Raw genomic sequence first — 21,169 nt, 5'->3', positions numbered from 1 at the left:
GAATATATGAGACCTCTTCAATTTGCTTCTAAGCTAGCTCTGTTTCTTCTGGTATATTGCTAGAAATACATGCTATTAAAAAAATAAATATGCATAATTGTATTTTTTAAAATTTCAATATTTTCCTGAGATTCACTCTAGTTCCAAAAATGCAGTGCATACAGTTTTCTGATCTTGAATACATCTGGACAGGAGTATCTCTAGCTTTTTGTACTTTATGGAGAATAAAGGTCTGTCTTGACAAGGCATTTGACTATTCTGACTTCCTTTTATGTTCTACATTAGGTTTACAAATAGTAAAATCGCATTCTGCATCCGGGCCATTATTTTTAGCAAAATTTTTGTTAATTTCATTATATAATTTATAGAACATACCAAACTTTAATAAAACTCCTGATTACCTTCAAATCTAGTATTTTTCCCCCTGAATTAATTCAGTCAGGATGTAATTAAGGTTTTAATAATCAAATTATTATTACACATCTGATAACACAGCAGCAAAAATTAACAGAATTCATCTATTTGTCTGCCTTATAAATACTTCAGAAAAGAATCTATACACAGTTTTCAAATTTCAAGGCAGCAACACAGCTGTTAAGGAAAAAATTTCCTGTCAGTAGTTTAATCACTAGAAATAGCTAGAGAAATAAAATAAACTATGAACAACCTCTTAAATTTATGAAGAACTCAAAAGTAAGAACAAAGGGCAACTTAAATTAGGAAGTCCTAGTCTTTCATTCAAACAGGGTCCCAGGAGGCATATTAAAGCAATGAATAGGAAAAAGCTCCACAGTTCACCAGCTGAGATTTTAATGAGACATTTCCCCTTGCTGTGGAAGGGGTTTGTTCTGGAGAGGGAAAAGGCTGCTCATGGAATATGCAGTTAATAGGCATTGTTGGCTTTTACAGCCACTTCGGCAGTTGATTGCTGTACTAACCTTCTATTTTGGCATATTCTGTAAGTCGAGTGTAATTGATCAAGGCAGCCTTCTCCAGACATTTTCTAACCACCTTCTTCACCTCTTCTGCTGGTATGGGAGTGGCAATATCTTTCATTAAAACCTGTGTCAGAGACAATTATACCACTTCATTACAATTATTACCCAAACCCCACAGGAAAAGGATAAAAGTATCCTAAAGTTACTACACTGATTTGACTGTCTGTATGGTATTTATCCCTCCTGTTTGGCTTCTTGCAGCATGCCAGTCAGTCTTTGGGTGACATCGAGACCAGGAGAACGAGAGCATTCCATGGATGGGCTGGACCATGGTTACCACTAAAAATGTGTCTGTGGAAATTGGCTTGATTCTCACCTGTGGAAAAGCTTTCACCATTGTAGAACGATGGACTCTTCAACAGGGTAAAGTTATTCAAATTCAACATGTCCTTGCTGTGAAACAAATGTTTTCTATATAGTGGGCAGGGAAAACATTGAACTTCCAGCAGAATATTTTATTATGGACAAGTAGAAGAACAGTCCATATGAATGTTTTCAAAATGTGTGAGTTGTTACCTCACCTAAGGCAAGTGAGGTAAACCAAGAATCCATACCTCTTTATATGAACGCAACATACCATACTCTGGATTACTATATTAAAAAAAGAAATTGATAATTTGCTTACATTTTTACTTTACATTTTACTTTTACTCCATTAACTTTCAACAGGTAAGTGTAAACAGAACTCAATATTATATCAAATTTTCACGTAAATAATAAAATTTCAGATAACTCACGACCTTAAAAAAATGCTTCTCAAGTGGATCCCTGGACAAGCTACACCCTTATATATCTAAAAGCTACTGTTAAAAGGAGGGAGTAAGAGATACAGTCTGGGGAAGGATGTGGTAGAAAAGAAACAGGTTTAGCAACAGAGAAGCTATTAAGAAGACACTGCTGAAAAGCAGACTTCTAGAATATCTGCACGCAAATATGACTTATCTATCTGTGTTTACTTGCTTTTTTAAAATTAATAACTTCTGTGTTAGCAACAAGTGAATTTACAGTATTCAAAACCTTTTGTTCTTAGTCTGATTTTTTTTTCAAAATTTCCAAAGACAGGTAATATAAAATTACTCTAACCCATTCTGCATCCACAAATGTAGGAAAGCACATTTGTTCCCAGTCAAGACTGACAGCAGTGCTGCTTGAGCAGCAGTTAGAGCACCATTACCATTTGTGACAGCAGGAATGGGGAGACGTGGATGTTTCAAAAAGCACAAAGGAACCTACACAGCACTACAATCACTGAGATGGTAAGTGAAATAAAACATATAAACCTAGACTCCCTATGTGTTTTCTGAACATGGCAGAGGTTTTCTAGGAGAGAATATCCATGAAGTGTTCTGCACTGCAGAACAACTAATATTTGCCAGGACCAAACATCTCAGATTTTGGCAAAGCAACACAGCCTGGGACCTAAGCTTTTTTTTGTATCAGACTCCTGCTGATACAGCTCTTTTGGAATCTCTGCTGGAATTTAAAGTCCTTTTTCCACAGAGATGACTGAGATGTTTTTATCATTATGAAGTATTCTCTTTTCCAGTCAATACAAAAAGATTTGCTGGGCAGGAGGAGTTTACATTTATAGCTGCCCATGTCAGATTTGCTGTGTATAGCTTTTGCTTCTTAAATTGACTCAGATTATACATTTATAGAATATTACTTGAATTACAGAGAAGTTTTTTAATATTGCATATGAGAATTGACAATAGCATAGAAGGCATAAATTGCAGGAAAGGAGGGCTGTAGAGTAGACTTGTACTACTTCAGAGGCAATGCTGGATAATTGTTGAATAAAAAAAGGAACAGAGTCACTGACTACAATTCAGTGGCTTGAAGTCAAAGTCCAGTAAATAAACCCTACAGAAAACAGCTGTTTGCCTCTGTGAAAATGAGAGAAAACCAAAACCAACCATCATTCCAGTAAGCAGTTAAAACCAACAGTAAAACACCTGAGAAGATATGAGTCTGCTTTTAGCAACTTGAATGCAAAAGAAAAATGCATGCTCAGCAGTCACACAGAACTTAAAATATGTTCTCAAACTTACCCTTTCAAGTAATGAAAGTGTGGCTTTTAAAGCTCCTTCAGGACGTCCAAAAGGGAAACAGTATCTTAAAAAGTAAAAATAAAAAAAAAAAAAGGAAAAGAAAAGAAAAGGAGAAAAAAAAAAGAGGAATATAAAGTTATTTGAACTATAAAAGCTGCTTTACTAATTTACTTTAAGATGTATCTGCATACAACTTGCATTAAATTATATTCACAGAAGGCTCCCGTACCCGAAGTACTAATAAAAGCAGAAAACCTTTTCAGTAGTCTACCATGGAGTACATACTTATCACAGCAGTATCAGCCTGCCAGCATTTTAGGCCTAGGTGCAGAAAAACCCCTAAAATGTCCAAATTATCAACTATGAAGGATATTTAAAGGCCTCTGATGAGTTTAATTGTCATCTTCCTGGAAAGAGCTACTATTTCTCATGTAGCCATGGCTGCTACTGAACCTGTGAAGCAGCATTCTGTATATTGTATTTTATTTTAAAATTGGATTAAGACAAGGATAAAATGTCAGATATTTTAAATTTTAGAGATATAAATGCTGGCAGATATTTCATATTTTTTCTATTATATTAAAAATACCTTGGAAAAGCTCTAATCTTAAATTTTATCAGCTACAACTTTATCCATGCCCACTCCTAAAATTATATAAATTAAAAAGTGATTGCATTCATAGCTTTATTTTTGTCTGCTGAATGATGCAATATAGCGGGTCAATGAGAATACAATGCTCAGGCAACTGTAACCTCTCTTAATCCTGTCTATAAAATCTTACTGGGATATCCCCAATTGGAAAAAGGATTTTTTAATTTGCTGAGATTATTTTTTTTCCCTGTTATTACTCACTGAGAATGGTAGCCTCCTATTCTAATGTTTCCCAGTAGTCAAATCTTTTCTAATGATAAAAGGATTCAGACCAATGAATTTTAGATCTACATTTTGGTCAGCCAAAATAAAGCCTTATAAATGAGGTTAAAACAGGATTTCCTGCAGTGAGAAGAAATGTTATAAATATTTGCTTCTAGCTCTATAAAGACTCCAGAGATAAAATTCACACAGCCAGGGAAGAGGTTAAAGCCCAAGACCTTCCTGATAGCTTTCTCAGAAATATTGTCTCTTCCACATTTGATGCCTGAGAGGCTTGCAGAGATCTGAAGTCTCAGTGGGTAGACAGGGTGACAGAGAGGAAAGGTGTAAGTGCCTTAAGAACTACTTTAGATGACAGCCACTAGCACAGGATGGGCTGACTGCATAATGGAACCAGGCTGACAGCAGTGAAAATGAAAATTAAAATGGGGGAGTATTAAAACTGGAGGCTGCAGGTCAGTTGGCAGGCAAGGGAGAGTGTCTTTTTCAGATGGGTGTGACCTAGTCACCTAGGTGGACACAGCAAATGTTCAGAGATGCTCTGAAAGGCAGGAAGAGACATGCACTCCTCAGTTAAACTGCCCATGACAGCTGACCAGTGCACACAATACTAAGCAGTGGAGAGAAGGCAAAGCTTAGAAAAGTATCAACATATTGCAGAGAAAAAAAAAGTGCTGACAATCCTTGAAAGTCTGTACCACTGATCCCCTAGTTACAATGATCAGTGAGTTTATAAAATGTTAAGTGAGATTAGAGGAGCTGCAAATTCAAGACTTCAACTCTAGGCATATTCACTTGACTGATATCTCATTAGGACAAGGTATAATAACAATATTTTGGGACACAGGTTTGAATTGCTTCCTTCAACAGCTAATTTAAGACCCACAAAAAAAGATCTTATTCTGTATTTGATCTCAAATGTGAAGAAGACATAGTTTGAGAGGTGCGGAGCAGAAGAGGTGCTCTGTAGTAATAATCATAAGATAATGAAATTGAATAATGTAGCAAAAGAGAACACACCAAAAATTTCAATACATGTACATTTAGTAGACATATATGCAGTTTCAAGAATGGGATCTATGACAAAAATGAAGAACTTGAAAAACAAATGCAAAAACTTTAAAAATGCAATCAAAATAAAGTAAGAAACCGACAAGCAGCCTAAGGTAAAATCCAAAAAAGTAGGAGTCAAACGCATGCCACAATTAAGAAACAAAAGTGGTAACAAACAATCCAACACCATCTCTGCGATTCTCTGAGAAAGATAAAGAAGTTACTGTAGAGAATCTGGCAGTTAAAAATGATAAAACATATCTGAACATGGAGGGCATGAAAGTCTCTGAAATATTCTAGGAAATACAACACATAAACAGCATGGATGCCCAAACTGACAATAAAAAGGGACAGTGGAAGCAACAAGCCAGCCTGGGAGATGGTGGGACTACCTGACGACAAGGAACACATGGCATTCAAGGACAGTAAGGCCAAAGCAGAGAAATTCCGTGCATACTCTGTATAAATCCTCACTGTTGAATATATTTTTCCAAATATTCTGTATTTCACAGTTATCATAACAATTTTGAAGGACTGAAATATGCAGTTGTCTTAATATCATGTTTTCCCAAGAAAAAAGCAATCTGACAGCCAAGGTTATTATTTGTTAATCGACAGCTGTGATCATTATACATGTCTTGAGTCAAGGTTTTATTTAAAATATTACTTCCAATGCTTTGTCAGGATGTCCTATATTGTGAATTTATATGCTTTGTAAATTCAGGTTCTAAGGCACTATCTTTTTTCTTTCTTCCAGTATTATGCCAGTATCCTTGCTTAAATCCAGACATTTCACCTATTTTTAAATTTTATTTCTATTATTTGTTCACAGTAAGAAATAGTAATTACTCCTCACCTGGCAGAGCACAGTTTGTCTGTATTGATTAAATAGGATTTGAAGGCAAACCTTAGAGTCCTATGAAGGATGAAGTAATTCATGTTTGAATGATATATTTAATTGCTCTCAAGGAGGAATTTCTAATGCTGTTTAAATTTGCTCGAAATCCACCAAGACTGCGGCAGAAAGATTCTATGATCACTGTTGCAGCCCAAGCTCATCAACATAACTAAAGAGTAAGTTAGCAGACATGATGGGGATTTTTATTTGTTCCAACTCAAAAGATCATTTAGACTTTATTTTCCATTTTGTAATTAGTCACATGCAGGTGAAGGCCTTAAAGTAGGGAGCACTCTGTATCATTTCTCTTGGAAGAGCTCTTTATTCCCATAGAAAGGAGGAAAGAAGAAAGGAAAGACTGTTGTTTTTCCCCAAAAGGAATACTCTCCAAGGAGAACTCTACCTCTCTTTAGTTTAATATGGATATGAAGTCCCAAGTGAAGGGCTGCTATGTCCTCTATGCTCAAAAAAATCCCCCATGACCTATGATGCCACTGAATATTAGAGATTTACCTCATCAAACCAGAGAGACATTTAACAAACTCATAGTCAACCCTGCTAAACAAAAGTTCTGCTCCAGATAGAACTATTTAAACTTTGGGACTGGCTGTTATGATGTGATACAGAGACAAAAAATTCTATACATACAGTTTAAAAGGATTAGATTGACAGAATAGTGGCAGATAGGTTGGCTTAGCATGTCAAAGTAACAGGTTTGGTGGTCTACCTGCAATTTTTATACTAAGTTTCATAAACCATCAATTGCTACAAAATAGCAGGAAATCCCATGTTTCCTCTGTTTCTTGTACTAATTTAAACACCTTCTGCTGATATTGACAGTCCTTACTATGACAAACTCTTTACTGAGCATGAAGACCCTTAACTTAAGAAAGATAAGTGTATCATGAAACCAAGAAAAGTACATAAGATATCAAGAAAAGATTTAGCTGCCAGCTATCAAAGATGTTCTCTACTCGTATGATTTTTCAGATCTACAGTAATCCAGAAATAGTTATGGCACAGTCATTTTCATTCAGAGAATTTTCTTGGTTACAGTTGCACAAAGCTTGGACTTTAAAAAAATCAACAAAATCAAGGCCTATTCTTGCATAATCTTTTCTAGCAGATATATCAATTCACACATTTCGCTAATAAATTTCAAGTACAACCACTTGTGTAAATAAATTATTCCATATTTAAGCTATTCCTTTGCAAGCAGACCATTTTATTTTCACTTCACATTGAAGACCAAAATTAAACACCATGAGAAAATTCTTCCAGAAAAAATGTGGCATTCATTGAATAAATTATATACTCACCTGAAATGGCTTATTTGGTTTTCTAAAAGGGAGGAAAGTCTGTCCTTGATTTCCTCAAACCTTTCTTTCTCTTCCACAGATACTGTTCCAATTCCATCTGGCCTGTAATATTAAATATTTAATAACTGTTGATATCTTTTCATGCTGATTTGTCTTTGGACAATGATCTTTATTTCTAAAGTTTTCATTTAACGCGAGTGTTAACTCCCCTTTCCTTTTTCTCATTGCCTCAAAGGATAAACAGTCACTTGTGAATAGTTAAAGAACAAGCTGCAACTGGACAAAGAATTTAGCTTTGAAGCTGAACTTTTGAATTCAAGTCCTAAATTTCTACGTTATCTCAATATGAACACAAGTTAGCACATAATTCTCCCTATTCCTTTCAAAAGACAGTATCTTCTCTCAAGAAAATTAGTTCTATTGTCACAGTAGAGAGGACTACTCAAATCTTCTTAAATTTCATCTCCTTGAATCTTGTTTATTTTCCTAGAGGCACAATATAGCTAAAAGTGATTTTAAAATAAAGGTGGGAGGGAAACTACACCGAGAAAAGCCACAGCAGGCAAGAGCTAGGAATCCTGCATAGTGAAGACAGAGCTTGATTCCCCATCCTATATTGACAACTAGCATAATGTAATCAAGACTTCCATAATGGTGCCGCATTAAAGATGCAACTAAAATGTCTTTAAAAAACAAAAGCACTGGCATTTTTTAAACATCAAATTTAAGTCACAATAATTAAAAATAAGGTTACAGTTAGTATGTTAAACATAAACTTGGTCTAAAGTCCTAGCCTAAAGGTGTTACTAATGTATTTATGTTAAAATGATGACAAAAGTAAAAAAACTTAAAGAAAGTTTCCAATTTTTTTTTTGCCATGAAGTCACAACTTCCCCACATACAGCACACTTTAAAACGAAGTATCTGAAATGTTCCTGTTACTTTCCTAACTCCCAGCTCCAATGTAACAAACCAGCTACTGCTTCTCACCTGAGTTTCTTAACCTGACGCTATGTGTGGATCTGCCCTGTATCTTCTCCAGAGCCTCCGAAACTATCTCAGTGTTTCTAGAACTGAGAAAATGGTAGTAAAATGATATACAGAAAGACAATATTCTTTCTTGGAACATTCTGAATGTTCCAAGAATCATTCTAGGATTCTATGAGCATCTTTTTCCTAAATTGTTACTTCAACTTTCTGCACTATACTTAAATCTAGGAGGGATAAGTTCCTACCTGGTCATGACATAAACAGTTCTCTCACTGTTTATATCACTTATACTTGTGACCTGTCAAGTCAAGGTGGAAAGAATGCCTGATTTCCTTAAATTATTGTGAAGACAACAATAAAAAATCAGATATGGTGGGGATGGGAGTAGTCAGGCACATCAATACACCGTTCCATAAATTTGATGTGAAAGAGCAAAAAACTTATCTTCTCTCTTTTGATGGATGCCAGGATACTTTACCTCAGCCTTCTGACAAATGGAATGAGCTCAAATTTAAGTAAATTGCACTGTCTGATTTCATTGTCAGGAGAGATTGCACACTGGACTGATAAAGTAAATAGTTCTGTCATATTAAGCCTCGCTGGGGCATGTCATATATATGTCAGGAAAGACCTAGGGGTCCAGATAACAGTAAGTGAAAAAGGTGAGCCAGTAGGATGTCATATCTGTCATCCTGCACTAAGGCTAGGATCACTATGTACCAGGGACCTGTCACTTCACTGAGTTTGTTGTCACAAGGAACCTTGTTGACAACAACTAAAATTTTCAGAACTGCTAAATATATATTTACATAGAAGCAGATGTCCCAGAAGAAGGAGTACACAAAAAGGTGCTGGAAAACTACCACCTATAGCACTAAAAAACTCATCTCTTGAAAACATGCTTTTAGAAAATAGCACAGAGTCTAAATCACAATTGCGTTTCTTCTTGTTGCAAACTTTATTGCAACAAGAATATAAAAAAGCATTTTTGCAACACAGTTCTGAGACATATCATGCTGGTGATAATTTGTCTGCTTTAGGGACTATATACCTACTGCCAATTAGAAAAGAATCCATGGAAAAAAAGAATTTGTTTCTGAGATAGGCTGAAATATTAAAAATAGATAAATACTTTAAAATTCCAAATCATTTAATCTTCTGGATATTTTTTTCTGTATTTACTTTGAAGACTGAATTAAATCAATAGGACTGTTTTGATCTGGTTATTTTCATTTATGAATTACTGTGCCTGCAAGGAAAATAAGACTCACGCAGTCATTTAGTTTTCAAAGATTAAGGTCATCCATAAACTATGCAACAACTATTTTGCAATTAAAAGCAACAACAAATGTGTCTTTCCTACTGTCTCAAATTTTATGAACTTTATTTTTTTAAATTCAAAACCTTATCAAATTAAAGTTTGATATTGCAACCTGGGACCTCTCTTACAAGAACTCAGCCAAAAAAGAGTGATGGACTGTCTCAAGAAGAGTTTTCATTTTAACATCATCTTCTCAAGAAGGTAATGGATAATTTTCTTTTCCTCTACACTCTTTTTCCTTCTTATTGTTCACAACATTTTTTGTAATTAGAGAACTAGGTGAAACAGTGAACACTCAAAACCTGAGTAGCCTTTTCTCTCTCACAAATATTAGTTTACCATTTTATGAGAACTCTAGTCAATTGGATTTGGATTGGCTTGTCTTATCTGCTTAGATCACAGTCTAACTGGCACAGATGCAATGCTGTGTCTGGTCAAGAGTCAAATTGTTTAATTCACTCAGACTTAAATATTAGAAGAGATTTGATATAAATACCTCATGAACTAGAGCTAGTAAATTCAGGTGGAAAATAGCTGTTTAACCATAAACCACTTAAATTATGAACCAAAAGTAAAGGTTGACCCGAATTTTAAAACTTATTTTTTACTGCAAAAATCTTGCAAGACTGTTGTCCTGACAGCATTTACCCTAGAGAAGCTGACTGATTAGGCGATGGATTTCAGTTCTCCTGTTGCCATGGACTGTTTTCCCTCACTTGATATAATCCTTTAAGGCTTGGAGCATCATCTAGAATTATTTTGATCTCTAGAGGTCTTAAAACCTGCAATATTTTGCAGAGGTCACTTGATGAATTGTAGGATTAAGATTATTGTGTAGACCTACAGCACGTAAAATAAAACTGTATTCCAATTCCAACGGGAATTAGATCTGATGGACACTGGGTTGACTGTGGATTGTTTCCAGCCCTCAACTTTGGAAACAGCTTCTCCTAGTGGCCTCTCAGAGAGTGAATTTTTACCTTAAGCAAGGCTGCTTTGTTATGACAGCCTTGGAAATACTGACTGAACATGCCTGACCTTTTTCCTCTGTTACATCATTGATATTGGTGCTTTTTTGCATCTTTACATATTTTTAAAATTATAAAAACAATTCAAATGTGCTTTCCTCATTAAAAACATAGACCGTGACTTTGCTGTGTCATGAAAACCAAGAGTGTGAGGAGAGTAATGTACAGCTTGGTATTCTAACATATACAAGTATGAGCAGTAAGGCTGACCAAAAAGAATTTGCCATCTTGCCAGAGGAAGGTGAGAAATTATTATGAAAAACAAAATAAAAGAAAGAATACTTCAGCTTTAAGACATTTCTGTAATAAACTACATTTCAAGGACATAGAAAAAACAAATCCAAACTTAAAAGGCATCCTTTTTTCTAGAAACAAATTATTTTATAAGACTTCAGAGCTTTCTAAAAGCACTTGTTTTTATACTCAGCATGATGTACAAGCAAATGAAAGAACAACAAGAAGTTTCAAATTAGCAAGATAAAAGTTTTACTGTTTTTTTCTTAGAAAACCAAAGATTAATTTTTTTAGAAATTGATGTAGAACTTTTATTATCTCTTTATAGGAGCTAATATTCAAGAATTTAAATTTCAAAATTTTCCTTTAAAATGCAACAGTATTATGACTTTTGCAGAGTCCATGGCATTTTTGCAGAGTCCATGGCATTTTTGCAGAGTCCATGTTACGGAAACATAAGTATGATGATTTCCACTATCAGCTTATAAGTGGACAGAGCAGACATCTTTTTATCACAGAAAATGAAGACACTGCATTACCACATGGCATTCAAATACAGTTTTAACCAGCAGACACTTGAAGACTGAGCATTTTGTTGCTCATATTAACCATCCTTCAAATATTCTGACATGAAACTGGCACAATAGAGCCTTCTGCTGCATGCAGTTCTCAGGCTGCTCCGACATCTGCTTACAGGTCATACCCCTTTTTTCACAACTGAATGAAAAAGACCGATTCTGAAGGTCACTAAAACAGATTAAATTCATATATTTGGTTAATTTTAATTATCTCTTCTGCAGCTATATTTTAGGTAGGATTCATTAATGGCCTTCTACTGAAAAGCAAAGCATGTATTAATATAATATCATTTTGCCCAACATATAAGGGTATGTAAAGGCAGTAATCAGTTGAAATTAATAACAAAATATTGTATAATGTTTAGGGATGGTAAGTGTATGTAATAGCATTGCTTCATTGCCTAAGATGGCAAGCAAAACCTTGAACAGGCAGAACTTTTTATTATATTTCTTAATAATGTGTGAATTATGTTTAATTTTCTATTGAAATTTTCTCTGAGGCTTTTCAGCAGCAGATTTGTTTTCAGACATTGTAAAATGTGCCTCTATTATTAACATAGTGAGGACACATTTTGTTATAATGTTATTATAGCTAGGAACACTTTTCAACACAGGAGAGTAACCTTCCTTTAAACAAAGGTGAAGTCAACGTGGCTTCAGTTGGCACCTGCAACAAGGTGAAGAGTTTTTCTTCTAATTTTGAATACAAGAGAACCCCACTCACAACTTTTTTTTTTTTCTGGCTATTTACAAGAGTAATATGTAGAAAACTGTGCAACTAACTGAATGACATACATTAAAAAATATATGTAAACTAAACCAGTTACCCCAAATGTAACTATTTAGAGGGGTCTCTCATTAGAGGCTTGGGCCTGTGATGCTCATAAGGAAACCACTTAAAAAGGAGAATACAGGTTAAATTAAGGGCTCACCTTCCTCTGTGCTCCATATACCTTGGATGAGCAGTTTCCAAAAAAGCATGAACTGGATGATGCAAGATGTTTGACACAGGGCCTAGTGAAAAATTTCTATTCTCAGCATTGCCCAACAAGCCTCAGAAAAAGGGAAGATTATATTCACTTGGAAGAACAGAGATAGTTTTTTATTTTGAGAGAATACTGCTTCTCATTTAGCAGCACGAACTCCCACAGAATATCAATCCTAAAAGGTCAGTTTCTCATTCCTTTGTTCTGGGCAAATAGTGACGGATAACAAATGACTTCTGAATAAAAACATGGGTTTAAGTACGAGAAATCCACTCTCACCATTTTCATTATAGATGACTGATAGAAAAATGAGACAAACTACAAAAACAATAGACTCTTGTTACATCTCTAGATGCTGTATCAAGCACGAGAGAGACTAGTAGACTGATGTTCCATGCTCCTCTAAAGATCCACAGTGTAAGGGAACCCAGGCTCCTTCCTTCAGCTGTTGGACAGCCTTGGAACAGATCTAAGATTAAAGCAGAAGGTCCAATTGCTAATAAAAGCCAGTAAATGTAGACCTTGCACCTGCTATAATTACAACACAGCCAGAACATATAGGATTGAGAGTTACTAAGAAACACAGCAGAAAGAGGAAACATTTTCAAGTCCTTAAAACCAAAATATTGAATAAAATCCTGTTAGCAATATTTTTTTGGGAAAACCATCTAAGAAAAAGTCTACATGATATTCAAATATTTTATATATAAAACTGTGCATGTGAAAATATAACACTCCTGGGAAGAGATCAACTGGACAAAACCTTTCATGTCAGATGGTGACCATGTGCAGATAAATGGTGAAACTATGGACTTAAGTTCTGGATTTTTATTTTAAATCTTATTACATACTGTTTATGAAATGTATAAAATGAAGGAGATATCATCAAGATATAGACAACCTTACTTTAAAGTTAAGTTAGCCAGAGAAGAAAATACCTATTCAGAAGTTCCAGAAAAAAAAAAAACAAACAGAAGAGACAGAGCAATGTAAAGATAGTATTTTCTTTATTTTTATGATGTTTCTTGACCCAGACTTAAAAGGCATGATTTCTCTGAACATTTTTTTGACTTGACACAAAGTGTAAAATTGCAATAAACGTTTCTTATCACAAAACACTGAAAAGTTAAAAGAAATGTATGAATGCATAGCACTCTCCAAAGTTTTCATAGTTTTACATCTCTTCTGTGTCCCTTTATTCTACTCTAAGATATTTCCTCCAAGCATAACCAAAGCAAGAAGCCTATCAGAGAGTCTACATTGCCAAATGATGGCAAGGACCTAAAAGTAGCTCTCAGAGAGGGCAAGGCTATTACAGAGACAGAAAATGATTTTTTTTGTACTATTGTACTATTATGAAACAAATAATTATGAAGAAGACTTCTATGCTGGAACCTTTCTTTGTTCACAGCAAAAGAATTCTTAATTTTCAGCGAAGTATGTTTTTAAAATGACAGCAACTAAAACAACCCCTTATGGAACAAATGAGAAAAACAGACAGCAGTAAGTTGCCAGGTCCACCTGGCAACCTGAATTACCTGTGAGGATGTGAAAGTTCTCATCCAGAGCTGCCAAACTTCTGGGGAATGGGAGATCAGAATCAAAATGAGAGGATAAAAATCAGAGAAAGTCTCCAAGGAGCCAAGGGAAATACAGGCCAGCAGGCATTATAAGCAGCCCAGAAAATTAGAAGGAACTATAATATAAGGATATTTAAAGATAAAAGTAAGGATCTTTGGGTAAATATTATCTACTGCCAAGTCTGTACAGCTTTGAAGCCATAAGACAGAGAAGTCTTACCTTCTGATCTTCAAGCTCTCTAAAAGGATTGACAACAGGTGGATGAGTGTGACCTGAATCATATGAAACACCTGGATATCCAAAGCTCCTTTGACAGGATCCCTAATCTAAGGCTTTAAAGGCAACTAAACAGTGTCTGAGTAGAAGTTCCTACATTTATGTTAAAATTGGAGAGGTGAGTACCTGCTGTGAAGGTATGTTATCGGTAGAGTTCTGCAGAGATCTGTGGTGAGACTTGTGTTATTTTACAGTATTTATAAATGACCTGGCCAAGAGCTGAGAACTGAGGCGACAGACAATTTAGTTTTAATGATGGTTACATGGCATAGTGCAGAATTCCAGAAAGACCCCATGAAATCAGTTAGTGATACAACAGAAAACAATGATTAACATAGATAAATGTAAGGAAAACACAGGTGTTATTGAGAATGGAGATCCTGGTTTCATGATGGATAATTCCATTAAATTGTCCCTGTTCAGCAGCAGTCAAATGAGTAAATCAACACTGGTACACACCAGAAAAAGCATAAGGAACTAGCAGAAAATTTCCATCCAATGCAATCATTGCATTGTTCACTTCCAATTCTTGATACTTAAATAGCAGAGTGGGAGAACAAGATTTTTCTTTTTTCTCCTTTACCTCTCCAATAGCAGCAGAACATGAAATGAGATGTGTAGGAGTCAAGTTCAAAGTAATAGTTCTTCAAGCAAGAGGAGGCTGAGTTGTGGAACTTGCTGCCAGAGGTGTTGAGGTTGGAAAGGGCTTACAGTGGTTCAGGGGTGCAATGGACAAGTACCTGAAATAAAGACTCACTCAGGTTACCAAATAGGGCATATTCTGAGCTGCAAAGAGTTGTGAGTCAGAAGGTGGAAATATTGCATGTACTTGCTCTTCTTTTACTCCAAACAGGTCAATGCTGGAGACAGATGACTGATTGGCTTAGAAGAACACTGACTCATTATGACTGTTCTTCTATGGAAACACACATGTGTGGAAGCTTTTACAATAACGACAAAAAAAACCCCCAACCTATTCATCTTCAGTTATATACTGATTTTTGTAGCATTACTTTCACATTCACTTCTCATATCTGAACTTCCATTTCATCAGATATCTATCTGAATAAGAAAAGGTGTAACAAGGGAATATGCTTGAATTTTGAATTTTTCAATTCAGTCTGTAACTCAGCAGGTGGAAAGAAGTCACTTTGCACTTCATGTGATACCCACCAGCATTCATTTCAGACAAGAGGGACTAAATAGAAGTCACAGCATGAAAAGTAGACAAGAGTGAATATGATGGGGAAGAAAACAATAGCTCCTACCTGGGCTGTTTAGACTGAAATGTCATCATTCAGGAATGTCCTATAGTTCCCTGTTCTGCCCATTTCACTTTCACCAGCAATAAGCTTATGCATAAGTTCAGAGCAAAAAGTTTACTTGTGAACTAACTATCTTGATGGGGACTATATAGAATATTTCATATGAATGACCATGGAATATTTAAAAAGAAAATCATTGTGATGAGAAGCCAAAGGAGATGGTACAGTAAATCCACATAGCACCAGAAGTACAGACAACGAAAGATTATTTTATTTACAGAAGAAAAGAAAACAGTTGACTCCAACCCATGTATATTTGTTTAAACACAGCACAACTAGTTTTTCAATGAAATATTTTTCTTGTTGGTGATGTAGGAAGAGAATGTCTTAAGACTGCCATCTACAAAAGCAGAAATATCTTTTTTACATAAGCAGTTTGTTAGCCCAGTTGTAATGGACTAATGAATAGGAAAGGAAAAGGACAAATAAGCTTTGAATTTCTCAGTCTAGGACTCAGCACATTGTGTTCGACCCTGAGCAAACATTTCTGTTCCCAAATCAACAACACTGGCATAAGACACACAAAATATAAGTATGCTTGATAAAGCTACCAGAAGTTGTTGTCTGTATCTTCATCTCAGGAAAGAAAAAAAAGAAGCTGGTGACTGTTCTCTAGACCTGAGATCAGGAGACAAGGTCTGCTGCATACAGCCTACACTGGAGCTCAGTTCAGATATCTTCTGTGCTCCAAATGTCCCTGCAGTTCTACAACAGCAAAACTTCTACATGTTTATTCCAGGTGTTTTGAAATAAACCCGTGGTACTGTATGAAAGTCTGCAAGATTATAGCCTACAGCACGAAACATGTTTCAAGTCCTACAGTGCAGCAAAACAGCACAGCAGACACCTGAAGGTTCAAAAACATGTTAGAAGAATTTTGAAAATGTCTGAAGGGTGGAAAGAACCAAAGCTGATTCGGATTGAGTTTCTCCTCACCACAAATGAAGGTGAGAGACACTTGTATCTGATAGTTTGACTGATGTCACCAGATTGCCTGTTATTTTAAAATTCATACATAAAAGAAATGGACAACATGAACTACAGATATGGCTGCATTTCTACATGCTCCTCCATTACCTGACTTCAAGATCAATTTTGATGATCTTTCTCAGGCTAGGGGAGGGTCTAAGATCCCTCTGTGAAGCAAAGGTGACATATAAATTAAATAAATCACAGCCAGAGTATAAAGCCCTTTGTTCTGTGGTCTTTCTGATTCCCAGCCTGACTTACAAAACAAAAATGTGTAACGCCAGGGACCAGCCTAGAACTTTGGCCTGTCGTGCATTGTCTGTGAAACTCTCTTTTACCTTTCACTATTTCTTAGTGCTGTGGTAAATGAATGAGTGGGTATATTATGTGCCCGTATATCTGTGTCTGTCATTCTGAGTGAGTGTGTCTGCCTCTGTCCTTGACTTACTTTTTTTCTTTCTTCATGTTTCTTTTCTCTTCCTTTTTACAATATCTCAGTTCTAGTCAGACCCTCTCTGTTCAACACTTCTTTTATTCCTAAAACACTCATAATGCTATTCAGAGAATATCTGTACTGTAGGAATAGACAGAATACAGAGTGCTTACCACTGTGTAAATGATGTGCTCCCTGAGATATTTTCATGCACTGCGTGCACGGTTGTCCTTCACTCAAATTATGAAATAAAAAGAAATGTATCTACCTTTCTTTTGAATTCTTGAAATAAGTTTGAGCAATTATCACATATGTTTGTCTTCTTAGGTTGAAACCAATAATAAAAAGGCGAGGAACAACAAAGACTTAGATTCAATAGGAAATATGAATGTGTCAGGTTCTTGAGGAACTGAGGAAGAATCATGCTTTTACAGAGAATAGGTTACCAAATAAAAGCCAGAAATCTCCTAACTTACTGGTATGAATGTTAAGATTCTTGACAGCACTTCAAGCACATTCAAAAACATTTCAATTTTGGATACTAATATCACGTATTATATACTGTTAGTCTACCACTACAAAATCACTCAGGTCACAAATTCCCAGCTCCAGATGAGGCTTTGTCTGAGCCAGTGAAGGAAACAATATCTTTCCTAAGGATTACCTCTTCTTCTCTGGCTTGAGGAGAAGTAAAACAGCCTCTGTGGCTGACTGGCAGCAAAGCAACATAAGCATACATCTTGTGTGGGTGCTGACACCCTGGTCAGGGAGAAAATCTTAGGATTGTGAGGAGGAATCAAAAACAATCCTTGCGAGGCAAAAAACAGTTAGCAAGTAGTGTTTTTCTAACTTGTTGTTTACTTGTAAAAAACAGTGGAAGGATGTTGTTCTGATTGTTCAATCATGTTTCTTTTCTCAGAACTGTCTATAAAAAGGACGGTGAAAAATAAAGATCGCTCTCTCGTCTTGGAGACTGGAGAGTCAATGTGTCGTTATTCCCGCCATTCTTGGGCAGAAAATCTCTCCTCCAGTCCTGATCAAGATTCAGTTTGGGGATTTACTGAGAATAAATTCTTTTTGGGACTGTGATATTTTTCCCTAGTGGCAGGATTGGATCAGTTGGGAGGATATATTAGGTTTCTCCTTGCTATTTTGAACTTCTTAAACATATTCCATACAGCAGTCTACAACTCTAGTGCACAAAACATGTATAAATGCACGTTCTCCTATAATTTGATAGACTGCCTGCCCCACTTCCCACTCAAATACAAGGAAGACAGAGAGCAGAGCACGTGCTCTGACTTGAGGCTGAGGGAATTGGGCTTGCTCAGCCTGGAGAATAGGAGGTGTTGAGGTGGACTGAATGACAGTTCTCTGGGTGTACTGGGTGGTAGACAAGAGGCAGTAAATATAACTACACTGAAACTGGACTGGTTCAAACCTCCATTTAAAGTCCTGACTGGAAAAAGCCCTGAGCAACCTGGTCTGACCTCATAACTGACCCTGCTTCATGCAGGAGGTTTGCCTAGAGATCTCCTGCTGTCCCTCCTGACCTGAGGGATCTGATCTGCAATAGCCATGCTCCAACAGCAGAGCTTGTCCTCTCACAGTCTGGAAAAAGACATAGATGAAGCAGTGCTTCTTCTAAAGAATTTGCAAAAATAGCAAAGCAACAACTTGATTTCTTTTTCTAAGTCTTTCACTTGCAGATGGAATGAAGATATCCCAACACAACCGCTGTGGCCAAAAGTTTCTGAAGTAGTCTACCTGTCTAGTGGAAAGGATTCCAGAAGTATCGTAGCTCTTCCTGGCTGGGGGTTACACCTAATTCCCAATATATATTATCTCTCTCTGTGATAGCACAGACAGAAGAACTCAGTATAGGATGATTAGTTGCCAAGCTACAGACTGCAGAAAAAGAGTCAAAATTTCCCTTAAACTGCAAAATTCTTCAAAATGCTCACTGGAAACACTATTTGCTACCACAACATAAATGCAGAATGAAGAAGACTAAGGGGATGAGCTCCTTTTATCTTGAAAACACATTGCATTAAGACAATACATGCTAAAAGGAGATTTTTTTTAACAGTAATCTGTATGGAACCTCCAGTAGCCCTGAAGAAACTTTCATGAACTGATTTCTGTTTTGTGCAGCTCCCTACCTGGTGAATGCAAGAGCCTATAAATACTTTCATTGAGACTACGCATTTATATAATATAGATATACAAAGATATCATTAAATTACCTGTTACCATGAACATGAGATGCACAAAATGCAAAGCTGTAGTGGAGCAAGGTTGGATCAATGACAGAACCATTTTCTGAATATTCAATCAGCTCATCAAGATAGCAGAGATGGCGGTGACAGCCCCTCACCCCATAGCGAGCGCAGTATTCATCCAGCACGAACACCTGACCTGGGCTAAACCAGCCCTGAAAGGCAAAAAAACACACAACATTTTGAGATTTATTTTCCCACTCTCAGCTTTAAATCAGGTAAAGAATAGAAACACAGATTTTTATGTCCATTACATAAACTTTCTATATTAGAATGATTTCCACCTGACTAATGCTGACAGCACTGGAAGCTAGATCTTACAATAACCTCCCAGCGAAAGGATTAAAGGTCAGGAAACTAGTTGCAATTATGAGTTGCCATTACTGTTTAATACATTTTTTTTAAAAAACCATGCCAATACATACAAAGTCTGGTACAGATTAAGTTATAGATCAAAATCTGAAATAAAGTAACACTTTAAAATAATTAGGGTTTTTTTATCAATCAGTTGTAAGATACAAACTAAAATTTGGGAAATGCTGTGGGACATTAACATGGACATTAAGACACAGTTTCTGAATGGTCAGTTCTCTGTGACTGCAACTTTAATATTTTGACTACAATTCAACCCTTTATCCATGCAGCATGCATGCACTTCTGACACCTTTAAAAAAACTTTTACTAGTGAAGAGATGCAAAGCTAGGTAGTTTGTTAAAAGCCACCTGAGTAAGATGAGTAAGATTTGACCTTAAATAATTATTAGATATTCTGAAGCTTACTGAGAGCTTTCTTGCTCAGAGTCTGATGAGAACAGCTTAACCCTGACACAGACATGAGCCAAGTACAGACTCCTTCACACCACAAAAACGGTTCTTGAGTGAATCCAGACTGTAAAAAATATAATTGAGTCTTGATACAGAAATATGATAAGAAGTAGCAGAGTGAGCTTCCAAAAATCAGCATGGAGAAAAATATAAACCTTGGAAAACTACAATCAATGCACAGCTGTTCTATATAAGCATTTTTCGTTGTTCTTGTTTTGATTGTGGTGCTATTTCCCTCTCATCATGTTTACATCTCTCATCATTCCATCTTATCAAATATAAGATTCAAATATACAAATAACTCAAATATCCAAATAACTTGGATAAGCAAAATGATTTTGCAAATTCATGAATTTATAACATCAACATAGCAGCTGAAGACCAATATTTCCCTAATGCTTGTGAATACATTGGCAAGATCAGATGCTTAATATTTGTAGAAAATATTAGCAAAAATACTATTGAACAATACTTAAAAACATATTCACATCAGTTTTTAAAAAAATCTGTGTTTTAACTTTACTGAAAGACCTGCTTGAGACAGGAATTCAAGCTTTATATCCTCCCCAAACTCTTCATTTTAATATATTATCTGCAAACAAGAACACCTCAAAGGTATTTCATATTCAATAAATTTTTTTTGCTCCTAATTAACTTCTTTGAGGTCAGTGTTTCCACTGCCTTTAAGGAGCTTCAGCTGTTTCTAGAGAACACTTAGTGTTAGAACCCAGAACAGTACTCAGCATGTGAATCTAGTATCTGATCATGTTCCAATGCCTCGTACAGCTTACACAGTGTTTGATACAAAATATGGAATTCTATTGAAAGAAGAAAGAAAAGGTATTTTAACTGTATTTCTGCAATAATATATGTCCTAGCCCTAGATACAAGCAACAGTGGTTATTGTTATTGATATTCTCCCAATATGTTGCCATTGTCACTGATCTCTCTTTATGTTTTTATGGAAAACATAACAAAATGTTGCATATCATTGCCTAGCAGTACAAAAGCAAACTATTAAAATTTCTTCTCATTCTCATAAGATATAATTGTGACAAGAGTACAAAACTTTAAAGAACTCATTAATTTAACTTCAGCCTCTATTAAAAGATCTCTTTGTGTGGTTGTTTTTCATATTAATGTGTGTTTTC

General features: G+C 35.8%; 1 protein-coding gene across 10 annotated transcripts in view; it reads right to left on the bottom strand.

Moving 5' to 3' along the window:
* The window catches only part of CADPS2 (calcium dependent secretion activator 2), a 285,396-nt gene that overhangs the window by 71,983 nt on the left and 192,244 nt on the right, over positions 1–21,169 (bottom strand). For all 10 annotated transcript variants that reach the window (XR_010720761.1, XM_066183008.1, XM_066183000.1 and 7 more), the window contains 4 exons: positions 19,161–19,348; positions 7,194–7,295; positions 3,050–3,113; positions 939–1,062 (listed from right to left, as the gene is read on the bottom strand). Coding sequence is in view for 9 of the 10 variants with exons in the window: in XM_066183008.1 (XP_066039105.1) it covers positions 939–1,062; positions 3,050–3,113; positions 7,194–7,295; positions 19,161–19,348 (478 nt within the window). In the remaining variant the exon portion in view is untranslated. The remainder of the gene's footprint in view (positions 1–938; positions 1,063–3,049; positions 3,114–7,193; positions 7,296–19,160; positions 19,349–21,169) is intronic.

Source organism: Chamaea fasciata, unplaced genomic scaffold (genome assembly GCF_029207755.1).
Source record: "Chamaea fasciata isolate MVZ Bird 193981 ecotype frontalis unplaced genomic scaffold, bChaFas1.0.hap1 SCAF_5, whole genome shotgun sequence".
In the NCBI taxonomy this organism is placed as follows: Eukaryota; Metazoa; Chordata; class Aves; order Passeriformes; family Sylviidae; genus Chamaea; species Chamaea fasciata.
Note: the sequence above shows the minus strand (reverse complement) of the source record. Positions and strands in the feature narration are given on the sequence as shown.